This window comes from Petaurus breviceps, unplaced genomic scaffold (assembly GCF_028583685.1).
Source record: "Petaurus breviceps papuanus isolate PSGF00001 unplaced genomic scaffold, PetGlider_PUasm1.0 115, whole genome shotgun sequence".
Taxonomy (NCBI): domain Eukaryota; kingdom Metazoa; phylum Chordata; class Mammalia; order Diprotodontia; family Petauridae; genus Petaurus; species Petaurus breviceps.
In genome coordinates, this window is record NW_027185612.1 from 2463979 (window position 1) to 2481139 (window position 17161).

The 17161-nt window shown below is 45.6% G+C and overlaps 1 protein-coding gene across 2 annotated transcripts; it reads left to right on the forward strand.

Moving 5' to 3' along the window:
* Positions 1-10709: 10709 nt before the first annotated feature.
* Positions 10710-17122, forward strand: CHPF2 (chondroitin polymerizing factor 2). 2 transcript variants are annotated; one of them, XM_069083902.1, is made up of 5 exons: positions 10710-10879; positions 11527-12829; positions 13354-13918; positions 14675-14857; positions 15661-17122. In XM_069083902.1, exons 2-5 carry the CDS (start codon positions 12567-12569, stop codon positions 16966-16968), a joined length of 2319 nt encoding a protein of 772 aa, XP_068940003.1. In that variant the 5' UTR covers positions 10710-10879; positions 11527-12566; the 3' UTR covers positions 16969-17122. The 2 variants fall into 2 exon arrangements, with proteins under 2 accessions (XP_068940003.1, XP_068939994.1); XM_069083893.1 differs by having other exon boundaries at positions 10710-12829.
* The last annotated feature ends 39 nt before the right edge of the window (positions 17123-17161 follow it).

Below are 17161 nucleotides of genomic sequence, written 5' to 3' on the forward strand. Positions count from 1 at the left end.
TCCACTGGTGAAGGACAGTGCTGTTGTTGCAGGGGTCTGGGAACCTTTCTGTTGGTTCAGAAGCCCTGAAGAAGGATTTTCTTGTTGTATGTTTACAGAAATCCTGGGAGAGGGTTTTGCTAATGTTTTCAGGAGTTCTAGGACTGTTCTGCAGACAGAGGATGAATTAATGAAGAGACTGGCAATGTATCTTGTGGCCTTGCTAAGCCTTGTCTCCCCAGGAACTAAGATTGCTGAGAACTTGCCTCCTGTCAAGATGAAGAAAAGACCTCCATTTGGGTATTAAGTGCTGTGCTTAAACTTGTTGTAACTCTGGGGTAGATTCAATTGTGATCCAGGGGTGGGGAACTTTTGACCTTTTTGTGTTCTATGGTTGAAAAAATGAATGTACTTTACTTAGATTGGAAACTAATCTCCATTTGAGAAGAGGGCTTTGTGGTGGACTAAATGAAGGTACAGCCTAGGGGTGGAGTAGTATTTAGAACAGGGACTTTGTAATTGATTGAATGAATGGAAGGTCCTGGGGTGGGGTAGTACTTGGAGATTATTTATCACACTTAGTAAATGCTGTATTTTGAATGATGTCATGTTTTGATCTTCTCTGTTCTTAATTTGTCACTGAATAAAATGGAGAGCACCTATGCTGGTATTCTGAACCTTGGGAAGTTGCCTTTCCTTGGCATTACATTACAAAAGGTCAGCACCCCGAACTTCAGAGTATACAGAGGTTACAAGCAGAAGTTACAAGACAGAGAAACATTTCAGCAGACAGGCTTCCAAACTGTCCAACCATTACATATATCTACACCTAATCACAGTTACCAGAGAGGGAAGCATCAACATCTGGGTTTTCAAAGGGGGGGGGGGGGGGACGCCTCTCACTGGCTGCCCAGAGTATCATCTGGTCAAATCACACACTTCTCAAAGTGAGCCCCAAAACAAAATCTCACATCAGGGATTATATAGCCTTCCCCTGGGTCAGAGAATGTAACCACCCTCTTTAACCCACTGCCCAATCACAAAGCACCAAGGTGTGGGTGTTCCTGAAAAACAAGCCTCCTACCACAGGCTCCAAGTGCACTTAACCTAGGGGCAGGGAAGATCTTAAAAATTTACATTCCTATAACATTCGGCCCCAAGATCTTTCATGCCCATAGCATAGATAATTTATATTTGAATTAGCACTAACCATCTCTTAAGTCACATTTTCAAGATAAATTACTAAAGTTACCAAAAGGGCCTTAAACAAACACACAGTACATTGCATTATCACCTCAATTCAAAACAAGGGTCCAAATAAAATTCTCTTGGGAGGAGGGGGGGTGTCTTTCCCCTCACACTGCTCCAGCCCCTGCTCCCAAGTTCTGAGGGGCAGCTGGGCAACAAAACCAATAGGGTGGGGTCCTTGGGGGTCCATGGCCCTTCACCCCACCCACCACAGACACAAGTCCATCCTCCCCCTGGGTCCCAAACTGTGGGATGCAGCAAGGAGCCCAGGAGCCAGAAGCCCAGGTGACCAAGGAGGCATGATTGGGATGCTGAGACTTTGTGGCTTGGTTGAGCCTTGAATTCCCTGGAGCGGAAATGGTGAGGGATCTGACATGGACCAGACCCTGTGAACTTCAGTGTGGAGCAGGACCTGCCCAGAGAGCTGGTCAAGGAACTGGGAGCTATCTGCCATTGAACTCAAGTAACAGTCTGGTGAATCCAGGTAGAATCTGAGACCATGGAAGGGGGTCCAGGGAATCTGAGAACAGGCCCCAAATCAAGATGAAAAGACCTTTCCTTGGGTACTGAGTAATTATGGAATTATAGTTTACTAGTGACATAAGGGGTGGAGGGTTTTGTGTATGATACTTAGTGATTGATTGCTGAATAAGTGACTGATTGAGTTAATCAAGACTTTGCCCCAAGAGTGGAAGACTTTGACTATTGTACTTTGAGACTATGTTGTGAATATTATATTGTGATTTTCTGTGATAAGTTGTAATATTGTGAATGCTGTACCTTGATTTTCTGTGAAAGTTTTGCTTTGATTTGTTATGGAATAAATAGAGTAATCACTATACTGTGTAATCAGAACCTTAAAAGCTGTTCATAGTAGCATTTTTCTGGAAAGCTGCTTGTGCATGGCATTACACTGTTAAAAGTTCCACATAAGTGAGTTTTTCTCATTAGCCTGGCATTTAGGCCTTCCAACATCCAGCCCAAGTTAAGTTAAACTGGACAAATATTTAGGCACTCTGCTATTGTAGGTGCTGAGTATACACACACACACACACACACACACACACAAAACCAGTTTCTGCCTTCAAGGAGCTCATTCTATTGGACCTACTTTATCAAATTTATAGCCTTGCTCAAGCCCCTGCTGGCCTTAGGCCAGAGTGACCTTTCTATCTGAACTCTCATTCCTTTGGTCATTTGACAATCAGTTATTAAACTCTGGGCAGAGTATTGGGGTAAAGACAATTGAAGAATGTTCCCTAACTTCCTTGAGCCTACAATCTTAACAGAAAGAGTATGACATATAAACCAATATTAGCTATGCTATCCCTATACATTTATAAGGCAAAATGGAAAATGATAAGACCATAAGAGGCCTACAAAGTGCATGCAAAGACCAAGGAAGAAGTATTATCAATTCTTTTTGTACATTTGGTCTATTGTGCTCATTTGACCCTTGGTCTATGCCATTTTATATTATGACTTACCTTTTATGTGTGTGCCCTATTAAGTTTTTCCCCTGTATTGAGCACAATACCCTACACATAAAACATATCCAATAAATGTTTTTTCATGATAGTAGTACAAGTAGGTCATTGTCTTCAATGGTTTCCAAAGTAGGGGCTACAACTTCATGAGGGGCTGTGGCTTGACCCCAAAAGGTGTGTGATTAACCAATCAGAGCACTCTCCTCATGGTAGACAAAATGTCTGTAACATAGCTATAATTCCCCTGCACTCATTATCTACCTGATACTCGTTTCTCTGTCCCTTCCCACTGTGTAAGCTTCCAACCTACCCCATTCTGTATTAGGCATCATCCTTTAGGGCAGTTATAACCTAATCAGGAAGTGGGGACCCACAGTAGAAATTGTATTCCTCCCAACATTCCCACCCCTTGCCCCACAGATATTTTATTTTATTTTTTTAAAGCAATTGGGATTAAGTAACTTGCTCAAGGTTACATGGCCAGTTATTATTATTTTTCTGTGGGTGCCGAGTATCTGAGGCCGGAACCAATCCCAGGTCTCCCGATACTGGGGCCAGGGCTCTTACTCACTGCACCGCCTGGCCGCCCCCTTACAGATATTTTAATAAGCTCTTGCAAGCATCCCTCAGAATGCAGCTCTGTATTCACAGGTAGTAACCAGTAAGTAAAAACCCCACAGCCTCTGGACAGAGTGAGTACAAAGGATAAGCAGGCATGGTTTCAATCTGCATTATCTCCCCCACCCAAAGAAACCCACCCCTCTTTCAAATCTACCAATTTTTTTTTCAGGTTTCCAGGTTTGAAATGTGTTAACTTCTCACTTTCAGTCACCCACATACCCAGTTGCCAAGTCTTGTCAATTCTTTCTCAACAACATAATCATCTTCTATCCATTCACACAACTACCAAGCTAGTAAGATACTCCTTATCTATCACTTGGAATGTTAAAAATGGCCTCTTAATTGATTTCATTTTCTCAAGCCTTCCTCCACTCTATTCTTACCTGCTGAAGTGATTTTCCAAAAGGTCAGGTCAATTGAGGGGATACCTATCAGTTGGGGAATGGCTGAACAAGTTGTGGTATATGAATGTAATGGAAAACTATTGTGCTATAAAAAATGATGTGCAGGCAGACTTCAGAAAAACCTGGAAAGACTTGAATGAACTGATGCTGAGTGAAGTGAGCAGAACCAGAAGAACATTGTGCACGGTAACAGCAACATTGTGTGATGAATAACTTTGATAGACTTACCTCTTCTTAGCAATGTAAGGGTTCAAGACAACTCTAAAGGGCTCATAATGGAAAATGCTATTCACATTCAGAAAAAGAACTATGGAGTCTGAATGAAGACTGAAGCAAATTATTTGCCTCTCTTTTTTTCTTTATTTCTTCTTTCTCATGGTTTCTCCCATTGGTTCTAATTCTTCTTTACAACATGATTAATGTGAAAATAGGTTCAATATGAACATATATGTAGAGCCTATGTCAAGTTACATGCCATCTTGAGGTGGGGGGAGAGGAGAGATGGGGAGAAAATTTGGAACTCAAAATCTTATGGAAGTGAATGTTGAAAACTAAAAATAAATTTGAAGAAAAGGTCAGGTCAAACCAAATCATTCCCCTTTGTAATAAATTCCAATGCCTCCCTGTTGCCTCAAGGATCAAATAAAAAATCCTCCATTTGGCATTTAGAATTCTATTCAACATGATGCCAACCTACCTTACCAGGCTTATTTTATATTACTCCAATTCTGGCACAATTCTTTTTTTAGTCAGCCAAACTGACCTTCTTGCTAGTAGTTCCTCACATTCCAATGGAAATACAACTAAAATATCCAAACATGAATAAGAAAAGAAAGATTATTGGGCATGTGCAGACCCTATCAGATTGCTCTTCATGTTGAAACTGCTTCTGTTAAAAAACTGATGACATGTAAGGAAAGTGCCTTGGAAAACTAGGTGGTATACATAGACATTCTGGAATTGGTTCTGTTAGCTAATCACATGAAATGAAGTGGAGGCACTTGGATTGGTTTCAGAGATGTGTAAAAATCTTATTGGCATCAGACACTACCTCTTTTTACCTCAATTGCTCTCAAGTGATCTTGGTGACTTTTGCTTATGTTGTCTGGTAAGAGACCACACTGTAAGGGAAGAAGCCTCAGGGTTTTCTCTTCTCTGAGGTCATGTGGTCCCTGAGAAATAAGCCTGTCTGTGGCTTCTTCCTTTGTTTTTGTTTTTCCAATCTAAATGAAAGGACTTGAACCTCTTTGACCTTGTGAGTTTGAAAACTGTGAAGATCTTTGCACTTGAAGTTCTGGAGTCTAGGTTCTAGGACACAGCAATTCATGCCCTGAGGAGCAAACAGTAACCTTCTGGACGTTAGTCCATCAGTGGCTGCGACAAGTACTTGTCCATCATTAATGCTGCCTTTGGATGTAAACTTAATGGATAAATACTATGTAGGAATTGAGCTAAGTTTTGAACCAATTCCCCAAAAGACTGAAGTGGTATAAGAAAGAGTATGCCCCTGAGATAGTGGGGGAAATGTTTCTCTTTGCTCTTGCTATATTTTAAAGTAAATATCCCTTTGAAAAAACCTCCCAATGTTAAGTGGCTAAATGGAACTGGGACATTGCTCACAGGTCCCTAACCATGGAGCAACACAGCTAGTGGAAGCTCAAGCCAATGATGGTAGAGAACGGGGTACTCTAGAATGCTGAGGAGAAGTAGCCTGCCTGCTCTGAGAGAGGGCCAGGGTGTGCGCACTCTAGTACATCATCATTCGTTTAACAGAATCACGTAAAGAGGAATAGATTTAGGATGAAAGCTCTCGGCTGAGGTGATATCAGAGACAATCCTGTTCAAAGGGACAGAAATGCAAGTTCTTGGTCTGAGGATGTCCCTCGGTGGCAGACCTCTGACTAGGCTGGGGTCTAATTTTGAGAATCTCACCTAAGTATATCTGTAGATTCCAGTTTGGTTTTTGTATGTGTGACTCTGAGCAGTGCGTTCTTAGCTAGACCCTGTCCCCATTGCCTACAGATCTCTGTCTCCCTATGCTGACTTGGACTGGAAAAATGACTCACTGATTTTTCACTGGATTTCCCAGTCTCTCCTGGAGCTCTTTCTAGGTAGCCCTTGTTGTTGTCCATGGGAAGAGATCTAGGCTCTATGCGTTTTCCTACTTTGCCATCTTTGATGAGCTCTCCTTTATATAATTGTAAATATAAACATATATGTACATGCATCTGTACATGTACATGTATGTATAGTGGTCACATACTCAAAATTTTCAAAGTCCATCACATTAGAAATAAGCAATTTAAAGGTAATCTTAGACTTCTTGGCATCTTTTACTCTGCCTTGTAGTAGGTTCAAGAGCAATTTAATAAGCTCACATTTACACAGCACCCTAAGGTTGATAACGTACTTTCCACACACCCACCCTATAAGGAAAGCAGTGTAAGGATTTTTCTGTCCACTTTACAGACAAGGAAAACGAATTTCATAGAGGTTTAAAGTAGCATGGCCATTGTCACACAGAAAACAATAAAGCTGTGACTCAAAGACCAGACTTTAAGGGCATGTATATACCATATATACTATACCACAGCTGCTGCTTGTTAGATATTTGTTGGAGGAATAACACTGTTACTATTTCACAAATCCACTCCTACTCATATCCTTGTATAATGAAGAGTCAACAAGGACCCAGCCCTTAAAGCACATGCTTGGATACTTTACAAATACAAAGGGAGGTTGAGTAAGGCTGATTCTAGAAATTTACAATGGAAAAGCTCTTCCTTTCCCCTCTTCATAACAGGCACAGGCAGGGGTGTTTTGGAGATAGCTTGAACACATTGGTACCAGTGTGAGAATTTATGCCCTGGAAAGCGTCGAATGACTCAGGACTTGATTTATTGTCATGTTAATAATTCAGAATTAAGGGAAATTGCACATACTTTTTTTTTTTTTTTCAGAAAACCAATTGTTAAACATTTCCCAGCAAACCTGTGGTACAAGTCTTCTCTGCATCCTGTCAGCTTACTTCCTGGTTATGAAAGATGTTTAATTAGTTGTTAAGTTGGAAATTAGTATGTATACACAAGGTTCAAACAGATGAACTCTCTTTCTTCCCTGGTGGTAAGTGAAGCCAGAACTGGGCCTCTGAGTGAGGGAGGAAATAGTGGCAGTGACCTGTGGTCAATGTCTCATCTTGCTGTCTCTGCCATGTCTCCATAAACATATGGCATCTCCATTCCTTTGCCTCTTTGTATTTATCTTCCTTGATATGAGGTGCATTCATATTGGAAAGAACGTAGCAGGTTACAACTTTGCACACTAAGCTTTAAAAGATTAGAAAAGTCACAGAAGGCCTAGCAAAAGAAGTCATGTAACAGTATCTTATCAGTAGCTGTAGTAGCCAAGTCAAGTGAAGAGACCTCAAAGTACAAAGAAATAGTATTGGTTCAGCCAAAACACTGTTTTCCACAAGTAAGGGAGCAACTCATTCATATGCTGCACCTAGAAATGAACTTATTGGGGATTCCATGAAAAGCTAAGAGAACCCCCAGTGCCAGGAAGCACCTCTCCCTCCATCTCCAGAGGGAGGAATATTTTGTAGCAACCTTAAGTTTATTCAGGGTCCTCAGGGACCAAAGAGGGAAAAGTAGTTGCAAAAGATATGATTGTACTTTGCTTTTTGTGCCTTCTCAATAAATTTTCTTTGTAAAAGTTAATTGATATTAACTGGTCTATTGACTTTAAGGGAACATACTAGATGGGCACTCATGAGTAATAGTACTAGATAAAACTCACAGCCCTTCAGGGTTAGAACTCTAAGAGGAGAATTTAGCTAACCCACATTACCTGGATCCAACCTGCTGGTCCGAGGAGGGGCTGGGAGAACGAACTTAGAGCTTGTGCTACACTTAAAAACCCAGTGCTGAAATAACTACCCATCCACACCCTCACCCTCCACCTCCTGGGCTAAAGCATTATAAAAAGGGATCCTATGCCTCTAGAAGACTGGAATTTTGTCAAGTGGCCACTACGGGAAACAACAAAAGATCATCCGATCTCACTTTTTTATGAGGGTAAAATCTCAGAAACAGTTACAGTACTGGAGAGATTAGATGACAATAAAAATACAGCAGAAGGAGCTGATGTCTCTGATTGAAAATGCTATACCTTTGGTTTTTGATGAGACTGAAACCTACCCTTCCACGAATGAAGATAACTGTAAAGTTAATCATTCCAGTGCAAACTGTAATCAAATAACCTTGAAAATAATGAGGATTATGCCATCAGTTAGATCTGTGAGTCTGCCTGCCAGTCAATTCCTTCCTCCAAACTTTTTAAATAAAAGGAATTCCAAAAATATGGGAACTTTAAATTCAGTATGGTGAATAACTTGGTACAGAGGACAGTTATGCCTAAGACAAGACAGGTAAAAAGAGGTAGTTCTGTCAATTTTTTGCTAAGAAAGCCCAAGACCCATATATATAGCCAGCCCTCAGTCATCACCAAGGGAAAATGAGTGGTCTTAGGGTATAATAGAAAAGGCATTAAATTTAGATGCAAATTATTTAGGCCCCCTTCCATCAAAGTACTTCTCATGTGTACATCAAGATTATATGAGATCTTTTGAAATATATAACAAAGATAACTTTGTTCTACAGCACACTGCTCATTAATACCAAGTGAAGCATAAAACGGGAACATTTCCTCAAGAAAAGTGTTAGTTACTTTCTTGAAGATTCAGCAAAGTCCAAATTGAAGAGGTGTTTCTTATAGATGTTAAGGTCCTCTAGATTCTCCTGTATTTTTTTTATAATCTTCCAATGATAGTACCAAGCCCCAGAAAATTACAGGGGGTCCTAGCTGAAATCCACAAACATTCTAAAGAGTTTGGCCTAATTATCCACTTAGGAAAAACCAAACAGATAAAGAATAACCATTATCCAGACTATGATATACAATTGAATGGACAGCTTGTAGAGCCCATCCATTAGTATCTATCTTAAACTAGAACTGCAAATGGACAATGAATTGGGTCCAGAATTGAATGGGAGAAGAGCAAGCTGGATTGCCTTTAGAAAATTGCAGTTCTTTTCATGACTAGAAACTTCTCCCTGAAGGAAACATTCATTCTGAAAATACCAGTATTCATCCAGGGGCTTGAAATGTGCAACATTACAATCTCTGAGGAAATAAAAATGAATATTGCCAAGAGTACAATGGAGAGAGAGGAATAATGGGTATGTGTAGTCTACAATTATAGAGAATTAAGAGAAGCAAAATAAATGATGCCATCAAAGAAATGTGTGAATGAAAAAGATGAACTGTTCACATGGCAAGAATAAGGAATAACCAGTGAACAACCCAAGTGCTTTATTGATGTCCTCATGATGTCAAGAAAAAGTGAGCAAAGCTCTCAGAATGCTTCTGTAATGAATTTATGGGAGATGTGCACAAGAGTCCCTAATAGGCAGGGATGGGTGCAATTATTATAGTTGGAAGGACTATTCCCATTGATGAGATCAATCAATAAACAAGTATTTTATTATTTCCAATAAACAAGCATCTACTACTCTCCTACTGTGTGCCAAGCACTGTGATTCTGTCCTAAGGACACATTCAATCAGTAAAGACAACAGGTACAAAGTAATCTTGAGTGGAAGGCACTGGCAGCTGGGTTGTAAGGAAAGGGCTTCATACTCATGTAGAAGGTACATGAGCTCGAGCTGAGTTTTGAAGGAAACAAGGGATTTTAAAAGGCAGAGGTGAAGAAGGAGCACATTTCAGATACGGGGGAAAGCCTGTACAAAGGCATGGAGAAAGAAGATGGGAGATGAGCAAAGGGGCAAAGGAAAAGGAGATAAGAACAAAGGATGGAAGAGGGAAGATAGGTGAAACGACTAGTAGTGTGAGAAATGCAAGGAATGGAAGAGGAGAGAAGAAAAGGAAAGGAGGAAGAAAGGGTGGAAAGGAGATAGGATGTATAAAAGAAGCTGTTTTAGGTTTGGAGAAAGGAATGGGCATGGATCGTATCTTTCATATTTGTTTACCAGGCCTTTAGAACAGTACTTTTGCACATTTGTTGTTGTTCATTCATGTCCAACTCTTGGGAGCCCTTGGACCATAGCATGCCAATACTATCCATGGGGTTTTCTTGGCAAAGATACTGGAGTGGTTTGCCATTTCCTTCTCCAGTAGAAAATCAAACAGAGGTTAAGTGGTCCAGGGGCACACAGCTAGTAGTGTCTGAGGTCACATTTCAACTCAGGTCCTCCTGATTCCAGACCCAGTCATTCTATCCATTGAACCACCTAGCTGCCTCCACTTTGTAAACAGTAGGTGTTTAATACATTTTGTTGAATTGAACTGAAATATTAAATTTAAATTATGGAAAGAGAAGGAGAAAAGAATTAGGGGAGCAATTGGGTGGGGAAAGGGAAACGGGAGGGAATCCCAGGAAGGATAAAAAGGAGAAAGAGGCAAAAGGATAGTGACTGTGTCCATGCCATATTAGGACATCAAGTAGTCCTAAAGCGGTTAGGACATCCTCGTGGAACTGCTCTGTCCCCGCCAGGGTGCGCTGTCCCAAGTCGTTCGGTCCTTCCCTGGGCTTCGTGCTACAGGCTGTGCTGCTCCAACCTGGCAGCTCAGTCCTTGGCCAGCTACACTGTCCTCTTGGAGTGGCTCTGTCCCCACAGCGCTGAGCTGAGTCGAGCTGTTCTCACCACACTTCTAGGTCCTTATTGGGCTCTATGGTCTCAGCCGAGCGGTTCTTTTCCCGTGAGGCTGTGCTGTCCTCGAAGATGCTCTGTCCTCGAGGGGCTGAGCTGTCACTCGGAGGTACTCGGTCGGGTCCGCACTGAGTTACTTCTCCCTGAGAAGGGCTGATCCCAACGGTCCCGAAGGTGGGCGCTGTTCTGTCTGCGCTTCACTGTCGCAGCTGGGCCTCTCCGTCCTGTTCGGGCATGCGTACTGGGGCCCAGAGAGAGCCATAGAGCAGGCTGGCGGCCCGGAGCTAGCAGCCGGATGCGGTCACCATAGTGACCGGGGAAGCGGAAGAGGAAGGAGCGGGCCCAGGGGGCTGTGAGGTGGCAGCGGCGGCAGTAGCAGAGCCGGCAAGTCCGCGGAACTTGGTGTCTGGTTCGTTAGTGTCTTGCGGTCGGGATTCGGGCTTTGTCATCCTCTAGAACAGCGTCAGGTGCTCTCCATTCTTTGCTCGGGATCTCCCTTCCCTGGGGTGTGTGGAAATTAGGCTGCTCTCCTCTCCCCACCCCCACCCCCCCAGCCGCCCCGGTCCCCAACAAGTCAGAGCCGAGCTCTCCCTGGGTCGGTGGGACTGGAGGCCAGCCCGCTTCACTTCGGACTCCCCGGGAGCAGGCTCGCTGTCTTCCCTGAAGCTTCCGCTCAACCTTAAGACCCTCCTGGTCAGGAACTCCCTCCTTTTGCCTTCTCCCTCCCCCCCCCAAAAAAAGAAGGAAAAAAGGGAAATACCTCCGTAACCTGGGCTCGTCTTGCTGCTGCCTCCCCGGCGCTTCTTGAAAGAACAGGTTTTCAGCCATAGCCCGGGTCCAACCCGGACGCATCCTCGCCCCCTCCGCGCGGACTTAGCGTCCATCATCTCCGGCTCCCGGGAGGTACTTCTGGTGCAAGTTCATCCAAAGCCAGCCGAGCCAGGCCTCCCTTGCAGTCCCTTCACCTTCTCTGGTTTCTTTGCTGTGCTGAATCTTTCTTGGACTCCGGTCTAGAGCCGGAAGGGAACTTATCTGTTCCAACCCTCTCTTTTACAGATGAGGAAAGTGAGGCCCGGGGAGAGGAGGTGACTCGTCTAAAATAACATTGCTATCAAAGTAGTAAAATATTGGTGGGCCGGGTAAAGGGGCAAAAACTCATGCAGCAAAGACTGCTTACTGGAGCCGGGCTCTTCCGTTTCACTCAGAACAGGTCCAGGCAAAACTGTCCTTTGCAGTTTGCATTAAGGTATACCAGATACCAGGAAAATGCCATCTGCCACTGGGCTCTTCTGAGACAGTATGGGTGCGCAGTCAGCAAGCTTGCCTACCTCACTCAGGTACCTCTTCTCAGATGCAGAATATTAGTGGCTCTTGGTCACTTTTGACTCTACTACCCTAAGCTACCCTTTCCCCACATCACTTAAAGGGAAGTCAAAGAGAGCCAGTCTTTCTTGTATCAGTCTCCAGCAGACAGGCAAAGTGAGAATTCTGGGGTATGGCTGATCTAGAACCTGGAACTCTGCAGGATAGGCAGATCTGGGTTGAGGCTGAAGTTAGTTACTGCGGCTGGTGGCTCTTGGTTTGAAGTGCCATGAATCTCTCCTCTTATCCCTCTTTCATCTCTTATGGCCACCACTTGCATTAGGTCTAGATTGCAGGTTTTTGTGGCCCTCACTCCTGGTTTCAGGAACAGGAGTCTAGTCTTTAAGTTTGGTTTTCTCATTTTTCACCAAAAGACCAAACTGTGATCTCAGCTGTGGAACCTTGTCAAGCTAATTGCAGGCCTAATTGCTTCTTCTTCAAGAGTTAGATTTTTCTGCTCCAACAGCTGGGGAGTCAGAGGGGACTACAAAATAAAGGCCAGGCTAGGCTCAAGGGAAGCTCCTGGGTCCTGATTTTGTCTTGAACTTCCCTGGGAAATGCTGGATCCTGGAAGCACACCTCCTCTGCTGTGCTACACACCACACTGACTGCAGGTTCCTTACTTAAAGATTTCAGTTTAGCATTGCCCCAGGCTATATAACCTTTAGGCCAGTTGATCCCTGAGGCTGTGCCCCTTGTTGGGGGGAGGCATTGCTGCCCCAGGATACACCATCATGCGACTGAGCTCCCTTCTGGCTTTGCTTCGACCGGCGCTACCCCTCCTCCTAGGACTGTCCTTGGGGTGCAGTTTGAGCCTCTTACGGGTCTCCTGGATCCAGGGTGAGGGTGATGACCCCTGTGTGGAGGCTTTGGGGGAACTGGGGGGGTCACGGAAGCTGGATTCAAGGACCCAGCTTGGCCAGAGTGATGAAGACTTCAAGCCCCGGATTGTTCCGTACTACAGGGATCCCAGTAAGCCATACAAGAAGGTGCTCAGGTGAGAGTTCTCTTCTGTGTAGTCCTTGAGATACAGGACCCCTGCCCTGGCTTCATAAGAGGTCAGATTTGTAAGCTTCTTGAAGGCAAGAGAGATGTCCAATTCACGTTCAGTAAACCTATATAAACACTTACAGTGCCAGATATTCAGTCATCCTTTTTTTGGTCCACACCTATAGTTTCATCAGTGTAAGGAATGCCCAATATGGTGAAGCAGATCAGCAGCTTGTTAAATTACACTCTTTGAGAATTGCCTGGGACACTGAGAAGTTTAACTGATTGACCCATGGTCACCCTGCTGATTTGTATGGTGCAAGACTTAAGACTCCAAGGCCCATTCTGACTATTATGTCAGGGTGCCTCTCTATAATCAGTGAATACTATGGAGTATCAATAGAAATGGTCTCTTCTTCCTTCTTCCCTAGCCCAATCCAAAGGTAGCATAATCTGAAGGACAAACGGTATCTCAAAAGGGCTCTGGAGAGGTGGGAAGTTGGTCCTTTGACTTCGGTGGTCTCTCTGCAGGACACGGTATATCCAGACGGAACTGGGCTCTCGTGAACGGCTGCTCGTGGCTGTCCTGACCTCCCGAGCCACATTGTCCACATTAGCAGTGGCCGTGAACCGCACTGTGGCCCACTACTTTCCTCGGCTGCTGTATTTCACAGGGCAGCGAGGTGCCAGGGCACCAGCCGGGATGCAGGTGGTATCCCACGGGGATGAGCGCCCAGCCTGGCTCATGTCAGAGACCCTGCGCCACCTTCACACTCACTTTGGCGCTGACTATGACTGGTTCTTCGTGATGCAGGATGACACCTATGTCCAAGCCCCTCGCCTGGCCGCACTTGCCGGTCACCTTAGTATCAACCAGGACCTGTATTTGGGTCGGGCCGAGGAGTTCATTGGTGCAGGGGAGCAGGCCCGGTACTGTCATGGTGGTTTTGGCTACCTGCTGTCCAGGAGCCTCCTGCTTCGTCTGCGGCCTCACCTGGATGGCTGCCGTGGAGACATCCTCAGTGCCCGTCCTGATGAGTGGCTTGGGCGCTGCCTGATTGATTCCCTGGGCATCGGCTGTGTCTCTCAGCACCAGGTACTGCCTTCCTATAACCTCCGGCTGCAGAAGACTCATCAGAGTCTCCTGAGTTATCCTAGAGCCTGACTCAATTGATCTCTGTAGAAGCTGCTGCCAACACAACCTTTAGCTTAGCAGCTACTTGCATTTTCAGCAGAAGCCATCCCTGCCTCCAGTCTGTATTTGCATCAATCTGTACCTCCCCTGCAATAGTCATTAAACTTCAGAGACATCATAATTATTAGCAAGGGACCCCTGACCAATAGGGACAGGAATAATATTGGACAGATGGGAATTTACTAGACATGGCCTTTACCACAGAAAAGAACCATCTTTTCCCTTTAATGAACACATCTGTTCTTCTCCCAGAGACAGAGTAAGAGCTACTATTACACATTCAACCCTCTCGAGAGCAAGAGACAGTTTCTGGATATGTTCCACCCTTCCAGTCCACAGAGATGGAGCTATTCCCTGGAGAAATAGGAGGCCCATTTAAGGGAATGGGGTGTTCTTAGCTGCTGACCTCTCTTTTCTTAGATCAGAACAGTGGGACTCAGAATGGAGGTTAAGGTACAAACAGGAATTTACAGTCTCCTTCCCCCATGTCTTTTAGAACACCAGGGATGAGTAATCCAGCAGGGGAAGGGGAGGTTCTTGGGTAAGAGACTCTTAAGGAGCAGTGGGGAAGTCTGCACCCTTATTGTGGGGTTAGAATGCAGTGGGGATGTGTACGAGTTGGGTGAAGGAGACGTTGTCTTTCCTCTGTCCCTCTAGGGGCAGCAGTATCGTTCTTTTGAGTTGGCCAAGAACAGGGACCCTGAGAAGGAGGGAAGCTCAGCATTCCTGAGTGCTTTTGCTGTGCACCCCGTCTCTGATGGGACGCTCATGTATCGACTACACAAGCGCTTCAGTGCCCTAGAGTTGGACCGGGCCTACAGTGAGATAGAGCAGCTGCAGGTGAGTCAGAAAACTGGGGATAGTTACAAGTTGGTGGCTTTTGTCCCAGGGAGATGGGATGACCTGGAGCAGCGGGCTGGGCTGGAATTAAAAAGAAGGGGGTGACCAGGTCTAATTTTTGGCCATCTCCAGGGGAGAGGATTTTGATTCAGGTCTAGAATGAAGAGAGAGAAAGGTCATGGCTGAACCCACAGGCTGTTTAAGTATCTGAGGTTATGTGAGGAGTAAAAACCCAGGGAGACTTGGCTATAGGAATGCTATGTACTATGTTAGGTGAAAGGCTGGCAGTTTCTCTTTATTAAGAAAAGCAGCTTTTGTTCCTGGAGACTCGTGACCTCTGGAGATGTCCAAAAGAAGCAAGGTCCTGAGACCAGATGTAGGTTAATGTACAGCTGTGGGGCGCATTGCCGAAACCATATATAGACTGATGAAAACAAAGCAGGAGCAGGAAAAGGGCCTGGCTGTGTAGGGATGTGTCCCTGGGGTTGGGAAGGATGGAGAAAAGAGTGTTATAGTTTATTTTTCTCTAGTGATCTTGATTTGTCCAAAACAATTCGTTTCTATTATGTGACTCTCAAAACAACTCTGTGAAGTAGACAGGGTTAGTCCTATTACCTCCGTTGTACAGATGGAGGAAAAAAGTTTCATGATTTGCCTAGATTGCTGTGGCTAATGAATGGCAGGGCCAGGCTTGAAACTAAGGGACCCCAGCTCTTCATCTGGAAGGTGAATTTGAGCTGAGAAAGCCCTGGCTATGTAAGGCCCTGTGTCCGGCTTTGACAGGCTATGGTCTCTCTCTCTAGGCACAGATCCGAAACCTGACCGTGCTGACCCCAGAGGGTGAAGCAGGGCTGAGCTGGCCAGTGGGGCTTCCCGCCCCTTTCACTCCACGCTCCCGTTTTGAGGTGCTGGGCTGGGATTACTTCACAGAGCAGCACATCTTCTCCTGTGCAGATGGGGCTCCCAAATGCCCACTCCGGGGGGCGAGCAGGGCAGATGTGGGTGATGCCGTGGAGACTGCTCTGGAGCAGTTGAATAGGCGCTACCAGCCCCGCCTCCGCTTCCGAAAACAGCGGCTCCTCAACGGTTACCGCCGCTTTGACCCAGCACGGGGCATGGAATATACACTGGACCTCCTTTTGGAGGCCGTGACCCAACGTGGGCACCGTCGAGCCCTAGCACGAAGGGTCAGTTTACTTCGGCCACTGAGCCGAGTGGAAATCCTACCTATGCCTTATGTCACTGAGGCCACAAGGGTACAGCTAGTGCTACCCCTTCTGCCTACAGAGGCTGCTGCTGCCCCTGCCTTCCTAGAGGCTTTTGCAGCTGGTGTCCTAGAGCCAAGGGAACATGCTTTACTGACCCTGCTGCTGGTCTATGGGCCACGGGAGGGTGGTCGAGGGGCCCCAGACCCCTTTGCAGGGGTGAAGGCAGCAGCAGCTGAGCTGGAGCGCAGACACCCTGGGACACGACTGGCCTGGCTTGCTGTGCGAGCTGAGGCACCCTCCCAGGTGCGGCTCATGGATGTAGTCTCAAAAAAACACCCAGTAGATACACTCTTCTTCCTCACTACTGTCTGGACAAGGCCCGGGCCTGATGTCCTCAACCGCTGCCGCATGAATGCCATCTCAGGCTGGCAGGCTTTCTTCCCTGTCCACTTCCAGGAGTTCAACCCTGCTTTGGCCCCAGTGAAATCACCCCCAGGGCCTCCTGGGGCTGGCCCTGATCCACCCTCCCCTGCTGGTCCTGATCAGCCTCGGGGGGCCTCTGCTGGAGGCCGATTTGACCGGCAGGCCTCTTCAGAGGGGTGTTTCTACAATGCTGACTACTTAGCAGCTAGAGCCCGGCTGGCCGGGGAACTGACTGGACAGGAAGAAGAGGAAGCCCTTGAGGGGCTAGAGGTGCTAGATGTTTTTCTACGCTTCTCAGGACTGCATCTTTTTCGTGCAGTTGAGCCAGGCTTGGTGCAGAGGTTCTCACTTCGGGATTGCAGCCCGAGGCTTAGTGAAGAACTCTACCATCGCTGTAGGCTCAGCAATCTGGAGGGACTGGGTAGCCGGGCTCACCTTGCTATGGCACTCTTTGAACAAGAACAGGCCAACAGTACCTAACCTGCTTCTCTGTACACTGGTACTTCCTTATCCCTTCCCTTTTGCTGTCTTTGCCCCAGGAAGGGCAAGGCAATATGGTCTGAGACAGATGGAGAAATTGTTACTGTATTTTTTTTAAACAAGAAAACGTTATTAAAAAGTTTCTTCTATCAAATTATTGTTAGGTCTGGAGGCAGGGCTGAGAGAAAGGAGA